Here is a 23,807-nt window from a genome sequence, read left to right on the forward strand (position 1 = left end):
TCCCAGATAATAAATTTATTTACATATAAATGTATAGAAATATTACTTTGGTGAAGAGTTTGGTTAAGATTTTCATGTACTGTACAGTCATACCTCGGTTTAAGTACACTTCGGTTTGAGTACTTTCAGTTTAAGTACTCTGTGGACCCGTCTGGAATGGATTAATCCACTTTCCATTACTTTCAATGGGAAAGTTCGCTTCAGGTTAAGTACACTTCAGGTTAAGGGCGGACTTCTAGAACCAATTACACTCATACTTCGGGTTAAGTACGCTTCAGGTTGAGTACTCCGTGGACCCGTCTGGAACGGATTAATCCACTTTCCATTACTTTCAATGGGAAAGTTCGCTTCACGTTAAGTATGCTTCAGGTTAAGTACAGACTTCCAGAACCAATTGTGTACTTAAACCGAGGTACCACTGTACTTGGAACCTATGGGAATCTTAACATTCCTAATGGAATGGTTGTTCTCCATTGAGCACCCCCAAGTGGGAACTGTTCCTCCTGCTGCTTGAGGCATGAAAGTATCGCCGCTTCAACAGACCCTCACCCTGGAGTGATAGTTTTCACCCCAACTCTGATAGCTCATTATTGAGAACTAAATCAGGGGTTGTAACTAATGGAAAACTGTCCAATTGTGATAGACTACTTAGATTTCCTAGGTCCAAGTATAAAGGTTTGTTTAGGCCACTGCTCTTCATTTCAGTTCTGTCTCAGCCCTTATCTTGATGCATTTTCCATATATGTGTATTTTCTCCTCCCAAAGTTATAGGCACAAACCCAGTAGTACAAATTCATAACTAGGGTGGGAAATGATGATAAAAGACAGGACAAAGTCTGGAAAGAGGGGCAATGGCAGAGACCTCTGTAATGAAATTTCAGTAAACGAGGAACAAACTTTAATAACAAACCAGAAACAGTGATAGATGACTGGGTGGGGTACAGAATGTTTCCGTTCCTTGCATAAATGTCACATAAATTGTGTGAAAAAATGCTTGTCCTGGCACACACTAAAAATGTTGTGTTCCTGACTGTTCTTATTCTCTGCCATATGAATCTGCTGTTCTTCATATTTATTCTTTCTGTTTGCATCTGAAATACAGTATATGTAAGCCAAATAACATTCTTGAGCCTTTTTTAATCTTAGGAAGCACTTACTCTAATACAGAAAGCAGAAGCTGAACAAATTGCATTATGTGCTGCTGCTTCCCTGCAGCCTGCAAGTAGCGTGAAAAGCAAAGTTCCACCTCCTCCTATATTGGTGTCCAGATCACACAATTCCATGGCTTTTAAACCAGCACCATTTGCTTCAGATGTTAAGGTAATACCTCTTAGCACACTCACACCCACACCACTAAACAGAATTTGGCCAGTTTGTTGTGCCATGAATATGGCAAGGGTTGAATGTATCCAACTCTATGTGCAAGTGGAATGGAATCTGCTCATGCAATGGGACTTCACCTTCTCCTCTTCACTGCAGTTTCCCATCTGCCATCAAAATCTATCCTGAATGGTCGCTTCGTAGCGATTTGGGGACAGGAGCAGGGAGAAGAACATGAAGTCCCATTGCACATTGTAAAAGTCTGATCATGCAGTGTTGGACTATGACTCATGGATGGCATCCAACACAGTAGTTCTAGTACTGCAAGGATTTCATTTGCACAACTGTGAACTCCTCTCCCTCTCCTTTCACCATGTGACCCCCCTGTACCCTCCCCAAATCTGCTCTGGAGGGTTGTGGGAAACTCCAGGACAGATTTAGGAGGAGTGCAGGGAGAGGAAAGTAGGGGCAGGGGTGGAGTTCTCTTGCTAGCAGAAGTACTTGGATACTGCCTTATGAGTCAATGGGATACACACACTGTTTACACAGAATTATATTTTGCTTGATTATAAGGAATGCAAGTACCTTTTCCCACTTCTTTTTAAATATACTTTTATGTTCAGTTTCCAGTGTGAGCATGCAAGGTATTCATCCATCAATGAGATAATTCACAGACAAATCTTAAATGTAAAATATTTTATGCACGTATTTAAGTATCAACAGAAAGAAAAACTGGTGCTCTGTGTATATCCTGCTAAGGCGCAGTTGTTTCTGCACAATGCTTTATGCAAATGCAGAGCATTCATCTCTAGGTGGCACCATATAGTCACGCTTATCCCTTTGAATTTTTAAAAAAGTTTTTTTAAAGGTTTTTGAAATTGTAGTTAAATAGTAAACCAGACAATTCATCACTCTAGAACCACATTTTAGAAAATAAATTCATGATTATATTGTTTGACATTCTAAGTTCCATTAAAATACATAAAATATTTAGACAGAAAGTCAATACTGCTCAGTACGTGAACTATAACATACCTATTTGAATTGAAAATGATTGAGTATTTCATTGAAATTGCTATATTTTGTTTTACAAGTAGCACTATGTTGTTGTATGTCTCACATATTTTAGTTCTGTGAGCTTCTATGACTGCAATATTTAAAGAAGCCAATATATAAGTGTATATTGTACCAGCACCTGTATGTTGCAGAATTTGTTTCCTAAGGAGGTAACAATATAATCCACTTCTTTTTAGAAAGGATTTTCACTGGTGGGGAATGAACTCAGAAGGGTATTTTTAACCATGCAAAAGGGGACTTTAAAGCATTCATAAAATACAAATTATAAAATACAGTGGCTATATTGTTTTAATATTAAGTGTAATTTAGGGTGCTTCCAGAAAGGGGCTTAATATTGTTCAGATCTGACAAATGGGTGGTTTGCAGCAAGTTTATTTTTTTAAATCTTATTGAAATAATCTAAGAAAGAGCAAATGCAGAGTGGTGGTGGGAAATCAGGTCGGTGTTTTGATGTCAGTGATGTCGTGTGAAAACTCAAAATTTCGGTGCATGAGGAACATTTATCCTACAATAAACACCTGTCAGGGAGAACCCCTAAGAAATTTAACATGTACATTTAACAACCAACTTAATTTAAAGTAATTATTCATAGGTAACTGCAGGGGGAAGAAGGAAATGGGAATTTTTCCTTTTGTGAACTTTGCAAAATTAAGTAGCACCATAATTAGAATCCCATAGTGATTTGGAAAGTATCTTCCTAGCAACTGCCAGGTATTATAGGGCAATCCTAAACATTTTTACTTTGATGTTCTACTGACGTACATATTACAACTCTCACTTTCTTTTTAAAGATTGCATGGTACTGTATTTTTGGACGTATAGCAGAAGGATGTAACCCAAAAGTCCGGTTAAATAATTACAGCCTTAAGAACACAGCAGAAGTGGTAAGGTATTCTATAATTGTAGTCCTCTGTGAGTTTGTCTGCCTGACTACTTCTGAACTGCATTGCTGGTGTAGGCAATAATAATAATAATAATAATTTTATTTACACCCTGCCCTTCCCAGTCAAGACCAGGCTCAGGGTGGCTAACAACAGAAATATCAAAACAAGCATAAAAGAAACAATTCAATTAAAATACAGATTAAATACAATGTTAAAATTCAATTTTAAAATGGGAATCTACAAGTGGAACCTCGTTTAAATATCTGTAGGATAAAACCTTAGGGGAGGGTAACACCGGGGTCAGACTGAGTCAGTCCAAAGGCCAAGCGGAACAGCTCTGTCTTGCAGGCCCTACGAAAAGATGACAACTCCCGCTGGGCCCTAGCAAGAGTGGCAATGCTGAACGTAGTGGAAGAAGAACATAATAGACTTGAGCCCACTTTAATTCCCATTCTCCTTAGGAATTGCGTAAGGAAATAGCCCAACTTTCCCCAGCTGTCAGTAAGCTTTTGAGTATTTGTAGCATCAGCAGCTAGTATTCTAATCTACTGAGAAATGAAAATGGAATTCGGCATATTTCATAAGGCGTGGCAAGCATCAGTAATTATGTCGGTTGAGTAATACAAACTGACTACAACTTCGTAGATGAGGACTAATCCTCCTCCTCCTCCTCCTCCTCCTCCTCCTCCTCCTCCTCCTTTAAAAAACCTTTTATTATTAAAACTTGAAAAGGCCAAGAATGGATAAATTGTAATATGATACACCAAACATACTTTGGGGGGGGGGGGGAAGGACGGCAACAACGACGACAGAAGCAGTCACCAGAATTGCTTTGTGGTAACCAAGGTAAGTTCAAGGCAGAGAGGGAGGCATAAGGTGGTAAATGAAGAGGAGGATTTTCCGTTTCTTAAGCAAGAAAGGTTGAAAGGTTTGGACAAAGGTCATATGTCATAGATGTTGCCAAATATGCCAAATATGAATTAGGATTTGAATCCAGTGGATCTGTGTCTCGCATCTATTTTGAGGCCCTAAGCTTGCTACCGTTGATATGAACACTGCTAGTGGTAGCTTCTCAAACACCTTAACTTTCAGAGGGGGCCTCTTTTGTGGGAGAGCTTTACTCCTGGCAGAGACGGCACCTCCAATTTATCCTAACCCTTTCCAGCAGGACCAGTTGTGGCATTAGGATACCAGCATATTTACAGGTTAAACACAAAGATAGATCTACAGAGAGGTATTTCCATCGATGTTAACCTGACAGGGCTCAGTGAGGAACTGGCAAATAGCACTGAGGCAAGTAGTGATGGATTTCTAGGTCTCCCTGGGCAGAATAAAAAAAAAAGTGCTAGGCCATAGTGTTCCTGATTTGAAGGTATTTGTATTGTATTCAGTATTAATGGCAAGAAATAGGTAGCATAGCATGTAGGTGTTACAATGTGGTTGCTGATGAGGTTCATAATCTGAATGCTGAGTTCTTTATAGGCACTGGAAACCCTAAGGAACATTTTCCTTCTCTCTAATTTTAACGGTTCACCTACTGATCAGAAGAACAGGCATATATAACAGGCATGCTTTGAACTTTGAACTAAATTTTAAAGCATGATACAGTGGAACCTCGGTTTATGAACACCTTGGTTTATGAATTTTCGGTTTATGAACGCCGCGGACCCATCTGGAACGGATTAATTCATTTTCCATTACTTTCAATGGGAAAGTTCGCTTCAGTTTATGAACGCTTCAGTTTATGAACAGACTTCCGGAACCAATTGTGTTCATAAACCGAGGTACCACTGTATGCTTGATTGGTGAAGTTTTTCTGATTTCTGTTGTAGTGTAAAAGACCTGAGAATAGCAATGTGTTCTGAATCCCTGGCCTACCTGGTCCAAAGTCCAAAGGTCAGGAAACGCAGTCCAGGGTCAATCCAAGTAGCCAAGTCTGAAGTCCAGCGATCAGAATGCAGTCCAGAGTCAAACCTGAAGCACAGCCCCATAGAGGCCCAGGAACATCCAAACCAAGGTCCATCAACATGGGCAGTTGAACAGACACTTCACCTCCGTTCTGCTTCCCTTTTCCTGCATGCTGAATGCAGCATCTGGCCTTGATGAGGCACGTGGCCCTCACATATTCTGCCTTCTCCAGCTGAGGAATCACACACTTCTGGAGCTAGTGAGCCCCACTTGGCCAGTTAGGGAGCTTGGCCGTCTGCCCTTTCCTGCCTCAGCCTCCTAGAGTGCCCTTCCCGCCCCTCCCTACGCCTCAGAGCCCACTGTGTTCATGGAGTCAGGGGCTTCTCTGGCTCTGGTGTTGGGTCCTGCTGCTCTGGTTAATGTGCATTGACCACCCTCCCCTCGCCACCCTCCCTCACCCCATGAGTACTTCCTTCCCCATCCCTTGTTTGCCTCAGTGTGTCCTGGTCCTGGCTACACCCATCACCGTGATCCTTTTTCTCCTCCCCATCATCTTGTCAGTTGGAAGTTGGCAATATCCCGTAGAAAAGCAAATCAAGGGGAGCTGTCACTTAGAAATCATCCAGGTTTTAGTGGCATTTTTAGTCTTGGTAATAGGGGACCCAGGTGGCGCTGTGGGTTAAACCACTGAGCCTAGGGCTTGCTGATCAGAAGGTCGGTGGTTCAAATCCCTGTGACGGGGTGAGCTCCTGTTGCTTGGTCCCAGCTCCTGCCAACCTAGCAGTTCGAAAGCACGTCAAAATGCAAGTAGATAAATAGGAACCGCTACAGCGGGAAGGTAAACGGCGTTTCCATGTGCTGCTCTGGTTTGCCAGAAGCGGCTTAGTCATGCTGGCCACATAACATGGAAGCTGCACGCCGGCTCCCTCGGCCAATAAGGCGAGATGAGCGCGCAACCCCAGAGTCGGTCACGGCTGGACCTAATGGTCAGGGGTCCCTTTACCTTTACCTTAATACCTAGCAAAGTTATTTGGTTACAATGTGTAAATCACACACATCTTTTTAGGGGATTTATGACAAGCTTTTAAAGCCCACCCCCCATAACGGCGCCAAACTTTATGGTACCAAAGTTGCTGCTTTCATGTTTATACTGTTGTTCATTACCATAGTGCTATTTCTTTTTTTAACCTTAATAAAGTTATGCTTTATTTTAAGGTACCATTTGATGAAACTTGCATCTTGGGAGTAGAAGACTTAGAGCCCAACCAGAGTTATATATTTGCAGTTGCAGCATATGACTCAGATGGAAATCTTATCAGTGATAGCATTGGAGAAACAACTAAGCCAATTCTTGCATACCCTCCTCTTCCTGCTGCTGCTGTCCGAGCATACCTGATTCAGGTAGAATATAGTATTAATGAACCAATCCATATTTGGTTGTGGTCTTTTTTAACCATCCTTTTCCTTTAGAATATTGCTATCATCTCTTCTCTCCTTGCTATTTTGGGAATAAAAACAGTAACTATTGATACGTACGTAATAGCACACAAAACAAAATCCTTCCCTTGGGGCATTAAAAGAAAACTAAGAAATCCTGCAGACACAATGTCCCCATTCTCCTGTGTTCTCAATAATTTCCTACTCAATAATGGTGATAGCTGTGGACATATGAAAGTTAAGTTTCTTAAAGCTTATATTGGGGTCTGTTGAAGTTTGCTTTTCTTGTCCACACAAGCTGTTCTTGAATAAGTGCTCTTTTGTACAAAAAAAAGGAAATTGGGGGACGTTTATTGACAACGCCCCTGTGAACACGACATTCTCTGCCAGTCACTGGCCAAAATCACACATTAGATTTGTAGTACTTAGCTGAGATAAGGCAAGATGACGAGTAAACAAGAAATAGACTGCCCAAACTAAAGATGGGTTTTGTCCTCATTTCCAAAATGAATTGCAGACTATGAACTTTAATATTGATTGCTCATAAACGCTCAGTGTGGTTCTCTGAACATTCAGAAATGCTAGAAGTATGCAATTCTGCCCTTGTGCAATTGCTGCCCTGGCCCTTCCTTTCTTCTAAGGACACAAAGGGCTTTATTTGGAGAAGAGGAGCAAGTAGCAGATGAAGGAAGGCTCCAGAGATTTTGGGAGAGGTCTGTCTGACCTCCAAGAGAAAAGTTGTTCTGAAGCTGCTACAAATAGGTGAAGAAGGGAAGTGCCAGGATGTGGGGGAAGAAGTTTGGGGAAATCTGGTTTTACACTTCTAACTGGAATATCAATAGTTCTTTACTAGCATGCAGTTGTCCAAATTCCACAGATAATGAAACATCGAGGTTTTGCTTGCCTTTATTTTTGCTTGCCTTTATTTTTTGTTTTTTGGTAGGGGGGGTTGAGTCTTGTGTGAGCAAACTGGATGAAACCTGCTGCAGGGAAAAACTGCTGAATGTTCCAGTTGCATACACAGAACTCATAAAGAATCCTCAGCCATATGTTTGAGGTTTTAGACCAGGGGTCAGCAAGGCTTACTGGCCATGGGCCGAATCACTCCCGCGGAGATCGTCCGTGGGCCGGGCCGGTGCAGCATGACGGCGGAAATCGCTTCTGTGCGTGCCCAGATGCTGAAAACCGCACCTGCGCAGAAGTGATTTTCAGCATCTGGGCAATTTCTGGTATCTGAGCGTGTGCAGGTGTGATTTCTGGCACTGCTCAGCGAGTCCCTGCACCACACTGTGCCAGTTTAGTGCAGTGTGCGGGGACTTGTCAAGTGGGCGGCTCGGTTTGGGGGCGGCTAATGGGCTGGTAAAATGGTCTTTGTGGGCTGCATCTGGCCCATGGGCCACATGTTGCCAACCCCTGTTTTAGACCATATACCAGTACTTCTGTTCATGAAATGATGTATTCATCAAAACCTCAGGTCTTAAAAGACCCACCTGCCAAGCTTCTACATCCCTTGTAACACATCTTATTCTGATCCTCCTTCTTTTCATTTTCTACATTCAATTGCACAATCCACCCTGATCCCATCCCTGATTTCTACAGACTACAACCCCAACTCGAGTTCTTTGACTCACAAATCTCTGGGATTTGTAGTCTCAATTACTTTGCCACAAGCCCAGTCCTTCCTTTCAGCAGCATCCATATAGCTATGTACCCACTAGGGATCAGTAAGACATGCAAAATGGTGTGTGGTCTCCCTGTTGCTTTTTTATGCTACTTTGGAAGTCCACCTTCTGTTCTGAAGAATGTTGCTTTCATTTACTTGTAGCCCGAAAATTAATGATAGTTTTTACTAATAAATTTTAACAGCTTTAGTACTCATTAATGTTACTTCAAATATTCATAGAAGAGGTACAGTATATTTAAAATATTCTATTATATAAATATTTTATTGAGCTTTGGTTTTTAGATTATATCAATACAAAAAATACAACTTTAACAACAAAGAAGTAAACTATAACAAAAATGAGAGGAGGAGATAGGGGGGGAAGTGTGTGTTACTGCTCATAGGCTTTGCTCATTTTATTATTTCCCCTTAGTCTGCTTTCCAGGTTGAAAACTATGCATTATCTAAGAAGGCATTTCTACCGCTCTGGGAGTCTTTTGTCTCCGAACCTCTTATTCCTGATGCCACAGTTGTTTCTGTAAGCACCACTCTGGATGTACCTCAGTACAGGTAATCAGCAAAACTTGTTTTCAGATTATTAATGGGCCTATATATATTTTAAAATAGAGAAGCTGCCTATAAGCTGTTTATCCATCTTCCTAATTTTTGCTGCTAGAAGGTGATAGGATGTAGAGGATGTGCTTGATACACCTGCTGCTGCCTCCTTCACTTGCTTGAGGCTGCCTACCCCAAACACATCCCAGGAGTTCATACTCTTGATCCCATGTTCCCCCCATGGTTCCCCTGCTGGAGTCAGCCTATTGAACGGTGGTGAACCTATGGCTCCCCTTTTACCTGCCTTGACCCAGCTAGCTACCGTACCTAGCACCCAGTGGGAGCTGGGACCAGATACACCCACCCAAGGTGGTGATAGGCTGTGGGAGGGAGCAGGGCTGGAGAATACTTGGGTGCCAACAAATGGTTTATCAGAACTAGTGGAGCCTTTTAGTGTAAAGTATCACAGCTAGTTTATCTATTATTTATCTTCATTGCTATGCCATATTAATTCACATATTTTATGTGCTTTGTATTTTGTAGATTAATTCCTGAAGCTCTATCTCGGGCGTCTCCAAACCTTCTATACTTGTTCATCAGGAGCATTTTTATCATCAGTGACATCACAGTGGTTGAAGGAAATCTCTTCTGTGATTCTGTTTGTTTCAACGACCTAAGATACAGTAGACAAGTATGTCTACATTAATGCTGCATCCTAGAGACTGACTTTGTTCTTTTTATGTTTCAAGTTTTAACACTCACTTCCCTATGCAAATTTAGGGTTGAGCTGAATTTTCACACGTGTCAGGTTTCACATTAATAGTTGCTTTTTAAAATAATAGGACTTTTGTTGCAGCAAAAGCTGCTTCTTTACACGTCTCAGTCAATTACTTGCCTCCGCCCCTCTGTCCATCCCTTGTATTCTAGGCCTGGCATTCCTTGTGTTCCAGCTCTGCTCCCGATTTGTGATGTTCTACCAAATCATTTCTTAAGTCTGTTCTTGTTATTTGACCTGTAATAAATTGATATTTTGGTAATGGTTTGCCCTGCCTGCTAGCTCATGGCCATTATATGAGGCAGAGCAGTAGGGAATGGAGGGAAGGGTGTGAAATGTGAGGCTTCTTGGTGAATTACACATAAGAAAGCTACTGAACTGTCTACTTCTTCTCACAACACCTTACAGTTAGAGACCAGTGTACTAACAACAAAAGCAATATTGTGGTTTCTAGAGTCATATTATCTACCATTGCTTTAAAATAATAGCAGCAGGGTCAGAAGCTAAACTAGTAGCACTGTATTTCCACCAAATAGATGGTAGACGTGTTATTAAAATTTTCCATATTGCAGTTTGGGTGCACTACTAACTTTGCTTTCGTTTGCAGATATGATAAAAATTGTCTCTGAACAATTACCATATGACAAAAATTACCCTTTTCTGGATTTTATGAAGAATACTACATTTATAGTTAGGCTTATCAGAAATATCTGAAAATTAGAGATTCTGTGCCATTTGCTGTACTTCTGATATTTGAAAAAAAAGTCTTTTTATTTTGCCTGTGATCTGTGACGTAAATGTATAAATGAAAATATTTTTTCTCCCAGGTTGCTAGAATAGCTGAATGTGGGCGAATGCTAGTGGCACTTGAACTCAGCAACTGGTTAAATGATGTAAATTATGCACTACAGTCGATTGTTCATTGTTATGGTCTTTTAGCTCCCCTGATCTATCACAAGATTCCTTCAAAACCAGTCATTCAGGTAAAAGGACTTTATAAATAAATATTAGGCTGCATACCCACATTAGTTTTGTTCAGGCATTGATTAAAAACCTATTTGTTCCCGCAGGCCTTCAGAACATATTTAAAACTGATGGTATTTATTACCCTTTTTGCCACTGATAGCGATGTTATCCATGCTTTAAAAACTGGCTTTACTGCCGCTTTGGTTTCATTGTGATTGTTAGCTGCTCTGGGATCTCTCTGAAGAGTAAGGACAGGATACAAGAAAAATAATAATAACATTTTAATGGTAAATAGCAATTAATAGACATCATAATTCTTGGGAAGCTGTTTGGTTAATGTTAACAATTATTAGAAGCCAAGATGGTTAAGAATCAAGAATGATGAGCAAAGTTCACTCCTAACAGGGATTTTTGTCTCAAAATTGAACAAGAGATGAAAATTAAGTTAAGGTGGAGGAACCAGGGCCAGTGTGAGTCCTCAACCAGATAAGGCACTGGCTCAGGGGCCTAGAGGAGCTATCACTGGCCTGGGAGGACCATGCTGTCATTCACTGCCCTCCTTAGCAGCCCCTAGAGATGCTTTTAGGCAGTGGGTGGCAGTGTGGCTTTTGGATGGAAGCTAAGATCAGTTCCCATCTGTGGTGGCCAGCCACTATTTTAACTTACCCAAAATGCAATGTCCTTTCCCATAATTGTATGAAATGCATTGATTCCACAGATCTTTGGGTCAGGGCATTACATCTTGGGTGACTTAACATGGCAAGTGATCACTGTGGATGGGAGCTAAACTTAGCTTTCCTTTGAAAGTGCCACCACTCATCCTCTGCCAAAGTGTGTGGGAGCACAGTGGAGGCCGGTGAGTGGTGTTAGTGTAAAAGCAATGGCGGCAACAGAGAAAGCATGCTGCAGCCTTTGCAGCGCACCACACACAGGGCTGGGAATTCATGATGATGCACACCTTTGTTGGGGACATTGTAAAGAGGCATCAAAACTGGCACAGGGCCAACTCGGCATCCCTGGGGGCTTCATTTTTACTCATTAGTCATGCAGTATTCTACTACTGTGTTGTTAAATGGCCATCCCTGTATTTTCAGATTATCATTAAGTATCTTACTGTTCTTCAAGAGATGCCATTGTCTACTTTGCAAAAAAGACCAACAGCATGCTATGAAAGCCTCCAGCACATGATAGCTTGCTCTTGTTATTTCACAGTAAAGGTATTTATTGCTTCTAGAATTTATTATTTGGTTTATTAACGAAACCATGGCTAACACAAACGTTTGCTGGTGTTATTTGTGAACCAGGCCAATGTCAGTGCTTGACAACTCTCTCTAGATTCTCAGATGCTTCTGCAAGATTTGGGTATCTCCTTAAACTTAATAGGAATGCACTAGAGAAGGATTAATTGTGCTAGAATGAACAAGGCATTTTTAATAGAAGCAGAATCCTTCACTGTCCTTGATCAACAAGTTGCCAACAAGGCCCTTAATCAATATAATGGACTGAATTTACTGTAAACAATTTTGGGGTTTCTTGCACACACAAAAATTGTGGTTCAATTTTTTGGAAGGCATCAGTGAGGGTTTGGTGCCACCATGTGGTCGAAGGTAGGAAAAGCAACATTTAGAGAAGTAGAATTCCCAACACGCAATTTGCTTTTCTACCTTAGTTGAAAGGCTCATTCACAATTACAACTCCATCTTCTCAGGCATTTAAACATTTCCCCTAACTATTTCCTCTATCTTATTCATTTCTAGTTTAAGATCTTTTTGTCTCCCTCAGTTTTGTGTGGTCAGAAGTCTCTTTTTTTCACCCCATATTTTGTCCTCTCAGACTCCCGTCTTCCCCCTGGCTTCCCTCCCGCCATTTTGTCTCCACTTTCTCTTCATCTAAAAAAAAGTATGTATATTTATTTAGATTTATATACCACTTTAACATAATAAAATACAGGATAAAAACATGGAAATAAGTAAAACAAAACAGCAAAACAATAATCCCCCTTCCCACAGACTCATTTAAAAGGCTGTAGAATATTAATCAATATTAATCAACCAAAGGCCTGGTTGAAGAGGAACATTTTTGCCTGCTACCTAAAATATATATAATGAAGGCGCCAGACAAACCTCCCTGGGGAGAGCATTCAACAAACAGGGAGCCACTACAGAGAAGACCCGTTCTCATGTTGCCACCTTCCAGACCTCATATGGATGAGGCACACAAAGAAGTACACACACACACACCAGATGCTGATGATAAAATAGGCTGTAACCTACCAAAAATTGTGCTGTAATATATTTCATGAGCTTGGATTCAGAGGAGTGTGAGCTTGCTTGTATTGTTCCTGACCTATATACCCCTTGAACCCTGCTCCCTATGAAATGGTAGTTCCCTAATGACACCTCCCCTGCCCTCCTCCCCATGTAATGTGCATACAGAAGCACTTTGCACACGCCCACAAGCTTCTTTGGACCCAAGCGTTAGTTTTTAAGATGCCATAGTATTCTGTTTTTACAGTATTCTGTTGTTTAACTTGTGGCTATCACATGGAAATGAATATATATGTATATTCAATAGGTTCTGCGCTCATGGAAAGAATATGAATTAGCAATAGTTGTTGTTAACTATGGGAAAAGGATGCTGGATTGTTCACAGGGAACAGCTCAGTCGGCTGCAACTGCAGAAACAGGGGATGAAATAATAGAAGAAGAGGTAACTGCCCATACTTTTCATTTCCTCATTTTGGATATTAGTATCCAATCAATGGTTTCGTTGGGAAGGGATTAACTGGTTTTTGTTTGTTTGAAGAGATTAATTGGTGGGTTGAAACCTACCAATATGAACACAGCCCAGCAGCTATGTATTATGACATGCCATGTGTTTGACTCTCACATTTCTGCAGTTGAGGCAAACAGCAAAATCAGAAAGTTTTATCAAAGGCTTACCATTGGTGGAGGTTGTTCAGCTTGATTGGACACAAACTCTTTAGGTCCAAATTAACAAAACTCAGTGGTTTGAAGACTAGCTATAGCTTAAATTAGAATTTGGCAACCTTTTGGGGCGTTTGTGTTTTTACATGATGGTACCAGGATGGTGCTTCAGTGCAGCTCAGCCTGGCTGCTGCCCTCCACTGTCTGGATAAACAGGAGCAACACCATTGTCAGGAGGTCAGTAGCGCAGTAATGTTCCGCTAAACCATCCTCTCTTGTATGGATGAACCACAGGCTTGTGTTTGGAAATCGGATGCAAATGAAATGTCATCTCTTTTCAAAAAAAGAGATAGAAATATTAGCTATTTATTTTACAATTAATCCTGTATTTACAGTTGTCATGGTGCTTCAGCTTAGTTGAGTGCAATATAAAGGGAAAATAATAATTTATTAACTTAATGTTATAGACTCCTTCCAGAAGGATGAAGGCCCAAATAGCTATAGCTGAAAAAGTAAATGAGAACTTAGAAGCTCTGGAAAACAACATGCTCAAACTGACAAAACCAGGTAGATTTTTAAATGCATATCATTTTTTAATCTTATGCAATCTCTACTAAGCTTATTGTATTACCTACATGTCTTAAATATTGACTGTGGGTTTTTGTTTCCTATTTTGAATATGAAAGAGAGATAATGTAAAATCAATATTAATCTAATTTCTGTATTAATCCACTGTTGGTATGACCTTTATATGTCACTCAGCAGACATAATTATTTTTTATAATCCTTTATTCTGTTTTTATCAGAATACATTTTCAGCTGCATTATCATAACTGATTTCTTCAAAAACATACTACGGTTGTCATAACATTTGAAAAGCCTCTCAAAACTCAAAGTTGCTGCAAAACAGCTTAGCTATTTCAGCGTGTCCGCATGTCTGGGCACTGGAAATCGCTTCTGCACATGCCCGGACATGCACAGAAGCTATTTCCAGTGCCCAGACATGGGCAGAGCGGCACCAAAAATCAGTTCTGTGCATGCCCAGGCATGCGCAGAGGCGATTTCCGGCAGCACTCGGCAAGTGAGTGAGCAGCCAGCCGCCGAACGAGACTTTTTACCGGCTGGCGGCTGGCTGCTCGTTCGCTGCTCGTTCACAAGTGGAGCCTCCCCTGCCAGCAGGGAGGGAGAGGAGCTGCTTCCTTTAAAATCTGGGACATTTATAGGATATTTTAGAATCCGGGGTAACAGCGGGAAACGGACTTAAATAAGGGGGTTTCCCGCAAAAAATGGGAGGGTTGACAGCTATGTGCTGTGGCGGCTGCTGGTAAGAACTCATCTAGTAAGAGCTGCCCCTCTCTAGCTTGTTGAAGTTTTCTGAGAGCTGGATTGGCAGGCTCTGCTGTTAATTAAGCCCCTCTGAGGAGCTGTTTGTGTTTCTAAAAGGGCTACTGCCAGATTTACATTTGCTGACTCCTGTTGCATAGGGGCAGTGAGAAATGCATGGTGGAGGTGGCCTATGAGTCTCGGGAGTCAGGTGAAGCCTTATCCTCTGGCCTCAAAGATCCTGGAATGGGGGGTGATGGTTCCCTGAGGGATGTATCCTATCCCTCTGAATTTTCTTCTGATCCGGAGGTAGGATTGAGACTAGAGAACATGGCATCTGCTCCATTCTAGCTGACCCACAAGGTTGTGGTAATTTGGAGAAAGGCTTCTGGATCCTTCACAACCCCTATTTAGGAATAGTATATTTTCAGCTGAGGGCTTTAGTTTTGAAAGGTCATAACAGCCAGAAGCTATCTCTATTTATTCTGGAGTTGGTCATACAGTTAAAGGTGCATAGGATTGCAGCATTAGTGATCTGTACAGGTAGGTGTCATGTCCCAGTTTTATTGGGATAGTGTCAGCCCAGAACTAGAAAGAGGAAGACCCTGCTGTTGATCTTGGTAGTAACTTAGGATGTTTAAGAGGAAGCAGTGGATGCAGACAGCACTTCACCCCTTGAGGTCACTATGCTGGAAAATTCCCAGAGAGCAGTAGTTTGCAGCTCCCAGTGCAGTATCACTCTGTACCCTTCAAGAAGCTCCTGCAGCCAATCAGAAGCTTTGGAAGCCCCATCGGACATTCGGGTTCCAAAAGAACATTCATAAACCGGAACAATCACTTCCGGGTTTGCGGCATTCGGAAGCCAAAACGTCCAAGTTCCCATAGCTGCCAAGTTTTCGCTTTTCTCGCGAGGAAGCCTATTCAGCATAAGGGAAAATCCCTGTAAAAAAGGGATAACTTGGCAGCTATGCCAAGTTCCAGGGCGTTCAGGATCCAAGGTAGTAGTTGCAGCTCTGTCAAGCAACAGCCAAGGAAATTTTGTTTCCTTTTCCCTGGAGCAGAAAGTTATTTGCACTTACTTTATGGCTGAAGCACTCTGGGAGACTCACAGCTGCCGGACAATCCCCAGTGTTCTTCCCCAAACTTTCTGCTGTGGGGAATGTCACACAGCTGCTGGGATTTCAATCTTTGTAGTACTCATCATGCTTCCCAGAGGCTGATTGCATCCTGGACATGGTGAGTGAAAATGTGAAAATTTGTGGATGTGGCACACTCCCTAGATCCCTAGTACCCATTGTGGTGCCCTTGAAAAGGTGTTGGATCTCCCATCAGCACTGACCTTGATAGCTTAGGCTGATGTAGTACAGAAGCATCTAGGTCACCTAGGCTGGGTACTACTGCTACAGGGCAATGTAAGAGATGTCTGAGTATTACCTACCCAGGCCGTTGGCTAATTAAAGAGTATGACCTTTTAAACTGTGTGTGTGTGTGTATGTATGTGTGTGTGGGGGGGTATTGTTTTTGTTTAGTTACTATGTTATGTATTTTTGTGTTTTTATATTGTAAAACACCCTGTGATCCTCAGATAAAGGGCGATAATACAGTAGAAATTTAATAAATAATAACAACCTGCATAATTTAGTTCCAAATCTAGTATGTTAAGTTTGTTTTATTTCAGTGGGGTTTCTACCATTGAAAACAGTGGTTCTGAAAGTGCTTAACATTGGCTAGATTGTGCTCAGTGTATATAAGCTTTCTGTATTTTTTTATGCCATTGTTGGATTGTTTCCAACTAGGAGCGGAACTGACAGGAGAGGAAGATGTTTTGCTCCTGTATCCTGTTGTTTCAAATTGGCAAACGAAGACTGGTTATAAGGAAGGTAACCATTTTAAAAGCATACTGTTTTGTTTTTTAACTGGTACAGTGGTACCTTGGTTTACAAACACAATTGGTTCCGGAAGTCTGTACTTAACCTGAAGCATACTTAACCTGAATCAAACTTTCCCATTGAAAGTAATGGAAAGTGGATTAATCTGTTCCAGATGGGTTCGCAGAGTACTCAACCTGAAGCGTACTTAACCCGAGGTATGAGTGCAATTAGTTCCGGAAGTCCGTACTTAACCTGAAGTGAACTTTCCCATTGAAAGTAATGGAAGGTGGATTAATCCGTTCCAGATGGGTCCACGGAGTACTCAGCCTGAAGCGTACTTAACCCGAGGTATGAGTGCACATTGGTTCCGGAAGTCTGTACTTAACCTGAAGCATACTTAACCTGAATCAAACTTTCCCATTGAAAGTAATGGAAAGTGGATTAATCTGTTCCAGACGGGTTCGCCGAGTACTTAAACTGAAAGTACTCAAACCGAGGTGTACTTAAACCAAGGTATGACTGTATCTTGAAAAATATCAACAAAGTCATCCGGACTTCCGGACATGCATAGATGCGACTTCTGGCGCTGCGGCCATTTTGGAAATGGGCAGAGTGGTGCCAGAAGTCGCTTCTATGCACTTCCGGACATGCGTAGAAGCGACTTCTGATGCCAGCGCCGCTCGATTTCCGGTGCCCATTCATGGGCAGAGCGGCACCAGAAATATGGCCGCGGGCAAGAGCTGCTTTCCGGGGGATTTACGGGATATAAATCCATTCGGGAGAGACCAGCGGGAAATGGTAAGAAAATACGGGGGGTTCCTGGGGAAAATGGGGTACTTGGCAGCTATGCCTTCTATTTCACCCCTTAGCCTAAAATGAATTCCCAAAAATATCCAAGCATTGCTTCTTCTACCCTAATAACTTTTAAACACTTATATCTAATTTGCCCCCCCCCCCCGGACTCGGAGTCTCCCAGACGGTTCAGCCAGTTCCATAAGTCAATCTGGTTTTGGACCATCTTAATCAGTCAGAAAAAACATCCAATATTACTCCTCACTCCACTCCCACTCTGTCACTGCCTAACAGCCACACTTCCTTCTTCATCCCCTGCTGTCTCCCCAATTCTCTAACTATTACACGATACCATCCTCCTAAATTTCCACTTTTCAATCCTTTCACAATTTTTATTCCCCTTAGGTTCTGACCCCAGTATGGAACCTGCTCTCCCTCTCTCACTGGGAGGGCATTATTTCATACTGCTTCTTCTTTAAAGACCTTTTGAGTCAAGCATGGGTCTTGTCGTCCCCCCCCCCTCACTGGGAGAGCAATGTTCCATGCCCCTTCCTCTTCATCTTTAGGATCAATTGCACTGTCCAGGACTGATAAGTGTTCGTCTTTCTTCTCTAAACTCTCTGGTAAAATTAGTCCTTTTTCAATTTGCAGACACTTCTGATTTAATTTTCCAATCTGTATTGTATTCTTTTGTAGGAAGTTGACTTCCTTTTTAGATTCCATCTTTGCCAAATTGAATTTAAGCCCAAATTCCTTAATTTTAAAGTCAAAAAGTTTGACAATAAGTACCTTATTTTAGAATGTCTGCTGCTTCAGGTGGCGATTCGTTGTTTCGGCTTTTTTGAGCTCTGCGATAGAGCCATGAGTGAACTCAAGCTACTCCTCTCCCCCCCCCCACTTGTTGCCGATGCAGCAGCGAGGCTCTGCGAGCGCAGTGAGTTTCCCATCGCTTGGCTGGTCCCCTTGAGACCCCACTTGTATGTGGGGCTTTTTAAGGGGGTGTCTAACGCTGGCACACACCCCTGTCGCCCAAATAGCCCGGTAATGATCGTCTTTTGAGCAGATGATCCGCTCCGAGCCACCATTTCCCTCTGCAGGCAAACCGGAAGCTATTTGTTGTATAACTTTCTAATGAGTATGTTTGTGGAATCCTCTAATAAAAAGCTGAACCAATGCTCAATGGAATATATTAACTATGATTATTTTATAAATACACAGTGATGAAATTCAAGAAGAGTCCTCGCTTCCTTGAATATTTTGTTAAGCTTGTGTACAAAGCAATAACCGAAGAGAGATTTTCACGAGTAATTGAATGGAGTGACGATGTACTAGACTACCTTAAAAAGTAGGTGTGCAAATTTAAGAGCAAATAACTGAAATTATTTCATCTCTGAACATTTCACTGGAAATATCCGGCAGGTCATGTGGGCTTTGTTATTGGTATCTGTACGTCAAGAAGTAATGGAGTGTGCCTCCAGGGGTGGAGTCAGACTGCAGCATTAGCAGAACTGACGTGATCTCTGCAGAGTGTAAGCCTGGGCAGTGTGGATGGAGGTCCTGCGCTGCCCAGATGACAAGACCCCGCTCTTGACCCTGATGATTTGATCCAAAGGAAAGCAGAGCAAAAAAGTTTGGCACTAACTTGGCTGCAGGAATTGCCAGAAGAAGGTGTACAAGGGACCATCCAACTGTCTTGGGGACTCCTCTCCAGATTTGGGTAGGGTTTACTCCTTAGCCCTTTGTTCTTCCAGAGATATCACGTAAGGCTGCAGAAATTTAGGGTCAGAGTTTCCCTTCTAGACGGGCTACTTTCCCAGGTTGAAGAGCTCCACTGAAACACTCTTGCATATCATAATTGTGAAATTACTCACTGCTTTTCCTTCAATATAAGAGTTTTGTCTGGGATCAACATACCTTCAGAGCTCCCAAACCCTCCACCATTCACTCAAGGATTCTGGCAATTCCTTCATAACTCCAGGAAAAAGCTCAGGACGCTTTTCATCATAGGACACCCACACTTGCTAATTGTTATAGCTTGTCTGTTCTTTCTAGTTACAGAAGCTCATCACAATTCTGTCCTCTGTTTTTGGAGTTAACGCCATTCCACTTACCTTGTCCTCATTTCCCTCTTCAAGGTTGGCTCACAAGTCTGGTATGCTACAGTGTCCTGTGGCCTTTTACCTTGAAAGTCAGTCATGTGTTGAGCCTCCCTCCCTCTTCTCCAGCAGAAGACAGAGCATGTGCATACTGCTGCTGGTGTCTCCTCACATTAACTTTTATTTCCTTGTTTACAGACGGAACAGATTCTTTCTAGGTGTCAAGCGAGTTACTAAAAAAGGAAAAAAGGAAAAAAAAGGTCATGTAAGTTGTATAATATTAACTCACTTAGACTTAGTTGATGTGATTAAAATGCATTAATAATAGCTTATGTCTAGAAGGAAACGTGAGTGGCGCTGTGGGTTAAACCACAGAGCCTAGGGCTTGCCGATCAGAAGGTCGGCGGTTCAAATCCCTGCGACGGGGTGAGCTCCTGTTGCTCGGTCCCAACTCCTGCCAACCTAGCAGTTTGAAAGCATGTCAAAGTGCAAGTAGATAAATAGGTACCGCTCCAGCGGGAAGGTAAACGGCGTTTCCGTGCGCTGCTCTGGTTCACCAGAAGCAGCTTAGTCATGCTGGCCACATGACCTGGAAGCTGTCTGTGGACAAACGCTGGCTCCCTCAGCCTATAGAGCGAGATGAGCACCGCAAACCTAGAGTCGGACACGACTGGACCTAATGGTCAGGGATCCCTTTACCTTTAGAAGGAAAACATAGATGTTTATATATGTAAATATAGTGTTCATATATTTTGGACATGCCCTGAAACAAACATATGATTCTAAAATATTGTTATGTTCTTTAAAATGTTGATATTGCTGATCAGGAGCTGATATTAAATTAGTGTAAACTATAGCACTGTAGTAGAAACACCAAGGATTCTCCTTAATAGCTGAAGGGTATAAGAGAATAGGCATAATCGCTTTCATGTCATAATTGACTTAATTTATAGGTAGTTACTTGGGAAAGTAAGTTAATAAACTGTGTGGGAAATGAATGTTTCTTTTTTGCATAACAGAACATAACTGGCAATATAACGTCCATCCATTTTTTTGTTTCTTAATAAAATATGTAAACCAAAGCTCTAACTTGCCAAAGGTTTTTCAGCATTGATGATATGTTAGTGAAAACAATCTACCGTATATATCTCTTAAACCTGTACTTTTAAAATGAGCCTTCCAAATAATCTAATTGTATTGAATTTGTCTTAAATAATAATCACGTTATAACAAGGCTTTTTGGCAAGGTTTGATGCCAATAAAGGTTTTACTTACTTAGAACAAGGCTTTTTTATACATTCAGAATCTTAATATGTTGAAAGCCCTATTTAAACTTGCATGGAACATCAGAAAGTTAGCTTCTTTCCAGGTATGGCAACAACATAATAGTACTGAAATAAACTGAAACAAACCACAAATACAGCTGTGGAGGTATACAGGGACTGCCCTCTCCCTTTTCCCCAATTGTACTGGGTATTGAGCTTACTGTAATGTCAAAAGAACCTGTCTTCTCCCACTGGAGAACAAATTTTGGCTGGCTACCAAGAGAAGACGAGGTTTGTTTGCTTTCGTGAAAGGGTGCTGCTGTATATCCAGTTCCATTTTGGAAATACAGGACACCACTCACCTTTCAAACGCTATTATGGTGTGTCGTTGTTTATTGTTGTTATTATTATTATTATTATTATTAATATTCTGTCTTTTCTTCAGACTGAGACGTAAGACAGCTTACTCTGCTATATTTTGTGGCTTACTTCTAGCATACTTTAGATACAAATTCTAGCAGACATTAGATAAAGATATTATAGCTTCATGCCTATAATGCACTGAAATGATAGCTCTTACTATTTTCATTCAGAAGTCAGGTTCACCAACATCCAGGAAAAAACCAAAAGCCAAGATTCCCAAGGAAAAAAAACCTAAACCTAAATATCCCACTAAACAACATGGTTTGCACAAATCATCTGACTGGCAAAGGTAATTCAGCTGTTTTATGTGCTCTAAATAAGATTTACAGTAATTGGATTTCAGTTATGTCTGGATATGGCCTATCACATTAAAGAGATTAGAAAAGGACATTGGAGAACATTTTTCTTTAATATTAACTAGGTTCGAATTGGACTGGCTCAAATTAAGTTGAGCTGTTTCACCTCCAAATCAGGAAAGAACTAGAATTTATGCAAGAAATCCAAAATGGATCCTGTTGCACCCCAACTGGGGATCATTGTTTGTTTGTTTAATACATTTCTAATTTGTTACTTCAACTTCAGTGTAGACCAGTGTAGCTATTGAACTCCCCAGTAGATTTCGATAAAGCAAGATCTTGTTCACATGTAACGCCAAGCCAAACCATGGCTTAGCAAGAACAAGCAAATGTGGGGGCTTCTTCCGCAGTCATTCTTCTGCTACACTGCGCTTTAGTGTGTTGTCTGAATCTAGGCTTGTGATTTAGCTCCCCACACAAGCCATGATCTATAAATCATAGAGCAAGGCTTGGTTGCATCTTGTGGTTTGCCTGGAGAGAGAGCTAAAACAAGAGTCTAGGTTTGGATGACACATTGAATCAAATCATGCTTAGCTCAGTGCAGTAGCAGAGAACAACCAGAGAAGAAGAAGGTGGCTGTGATCACTCTCAAAGTCCATGTTTGCTCTTTTGTGCTAAGTTTTGGTTTGGCTTAACATTACATGCAAACGAGGACAAGATGTGGCTGTTTTTACAGTTTCAGAATTTTTTTTCCTGTTTCCTCCTACAGCCATTCTGTTGGAATTATTATGAATTGTTTATTTTGGGCAAAACAGCTCCCCCCCCCGGTAATATAAATCACTCTTACTATGGTTTTTATTTAGGCGAGAAAAAGAAGAATCACGAAAATTAGCTGTACAAGTGCTGACACAAAAGCTGCATTTGCGTTCTAATGTCTTCTTGAAACGAAGGAGATGGCGGCGGGTATATGTTGAAGAGTTGCCGTGGCGATCTCAGCTGAACATTTACCTGGCAATTGCCCACTTCAATTTGTTTAAAAAACGGATAGAAGAGTTATATGCTATTGATGTTGATTCTTTAAAAAATCTGAACAGGTAAAAATGGATAAATGTGATGATTTATAATGGCATAATCTAACAATGCCCTAGCAACCTCTTTTACCTCCTTCAGAAATGTTCTGCTGTATTCTGTATTTTCCACAAACAACTATTATACTTCAGTGGAAGATGTGTACAGTTCAGAAGACTGATCTGCAACACTTGTTCTTGTGGTTTCTTAGAAAACCACTGCTGATGGGAAGCTGCTTTTCACTTGTATGTTACCACGACTTACAGAAGAAACAAAAGTTATTGACCTATTAGTGGAATTATTCCCTATTGATTACTTTCTGGTAATGCATCTCTCCTAATTTCTATTTTCTTAGAATTATTATGAACTTAAAAAGTTCTGAAGGAAGCAAAAGATATGTGCTTCAAGCCATCAGAATTCTTTTTCAAACATACTCATTAGGCAGTGCTTTCTTCTTCATGTGCCAAGTTCTAGTGCTTCATATGACTTTCACAGCTTTTCATCCATTGATATGAATGGCCAGACAGGGTTACTCTGAAATAATTCCACTGTAGATTTGGTCTTGCTGTTTCCCCAGCTGAGTCTTCGTGTTTATGTGTTTGCCTGCCCCACTTCCAAGGAACTGAGGATAATGGAAGCGATCGTTTCCCCATTTTATCAACTGGAATAGAAACTGAGCTTTGAGCTTTGATTTCTTAACTTTTGCACGTTGGTTCCAACCTGCAGCTCTATTTATAGTTTAAACTCTTATTTTTTATTTTAGTTTTTCAATTCCTGTCCTGCCTTTCCCCAGATTTGGTGTCCCCATGGTGAATAAGAAAATAGGAGTAAAATCAATAAAACCTGTCTGAGAGATCGCTAATATCACCTCTAATTGTTGTTGTTGTTGTTGTAGTACTAACTATATTTATACCCCATCTTTATCCCTGATGGGATTCAAGATGGTTTACAGATAGGAAAACCAATAATTAAAAACAATTAAAAATTGATAGAATTAAAACTCAATGCATATATAAAATCTATTAAAACCATATAAACAATTACAATAAATACAGCATAGCTGTCAGTTCCTAAAAGCCTGTTGGAACAAGAAAGTCTGTAGGACAACAAAGAGGGAGCCAGTCTAGCTTCTCTAGGAAGGGCGTTGCAGAGTCTAGGAGC

The 23,807-nt window shown here is 41.1% G+C and overlaps 1 protein-coding gene across 6 annotated transcripts in view; it reads left to right on the top strand.

The window, feature by feature from the left end:
- The window catches only part of CFAP54 (cilia and flagella associated protein 54), a 105,061-nt gene that overhangs the window by 32,538 nt on the left and 48,716 nt on the right, over window positions 1-23,807 (top strand). For all 6 annotated transcript variants that reach the window (XR_009558270.1, XM_035127119.2, XM_035127122.2 and 3 more), the window contains 14 exons: window positions 1,147-1,320; window positions 3,189-3,281; window positions 6,405-6,590; window positions 8,723-8,859; window positions 9,388-9,535; window positions 10,447-10,602; window positions 11,680-11,802; window positions 13,160-13,294; window positions 13,980-14,079; window positions 16,632-16,715; window positions 18,717-18,843; window positions 19,793-19,859; window positions 21,453-21,571; window positions 22,442-22,672. Coding sequence is in view for 5 of the 6 variants with exons in the window: in XM_035127119.2 (XP_034983010.2) it covers window positions 1,147-1,320; window positions 3,189-3,281; window positions 6,405-6,590; window positions 8,723-8,859; window positions 9,388-9,535; window positions 10,447-10,602; window positions 11,680-11,802; window positions 13,160-13,294; window positions 13,980-14,079; window positions 16,632-16,715; window positions 18,717-18,843; window positions 19,793-19,859; window positions 21,453-21,571; window positions 22,442-22,672 (1,880 nt within the window). In the remaining variant the exon portion in view is untranslated. The remainder of the gene's footprint in view (window positions 1-1,146; window positions 1,321-3,188; window positions 3,282-6,404; window positions 6,591-8,722; window positions 8,860-9,387; window positions 9,536-10,446; window positions 10,603-11,679; window positions 11,803-13,159; window positions 13,295-13,979; window positions 14,080-16,631; window positions 16,716-18,716; window positions 18,844-19,792; window positions 19,860-21,452; window positions 21,572-22,441; window positions 22,673-23,807) is intronic.

The sequence above is a fragment of the Zootoca vivipara genome, chromosome 10 (assembly GCF_963506605.1).
Source record: "Zootoca vivipara chromosome 10, rZooViv1.1, whole genome shotgun sequence".
Lineage (NCBI taxonomy): Eukaryota > Metazoa > Chordata > Lepidosauria > Squamata > Lacertidae > Zootoca > Zootoca vivipara.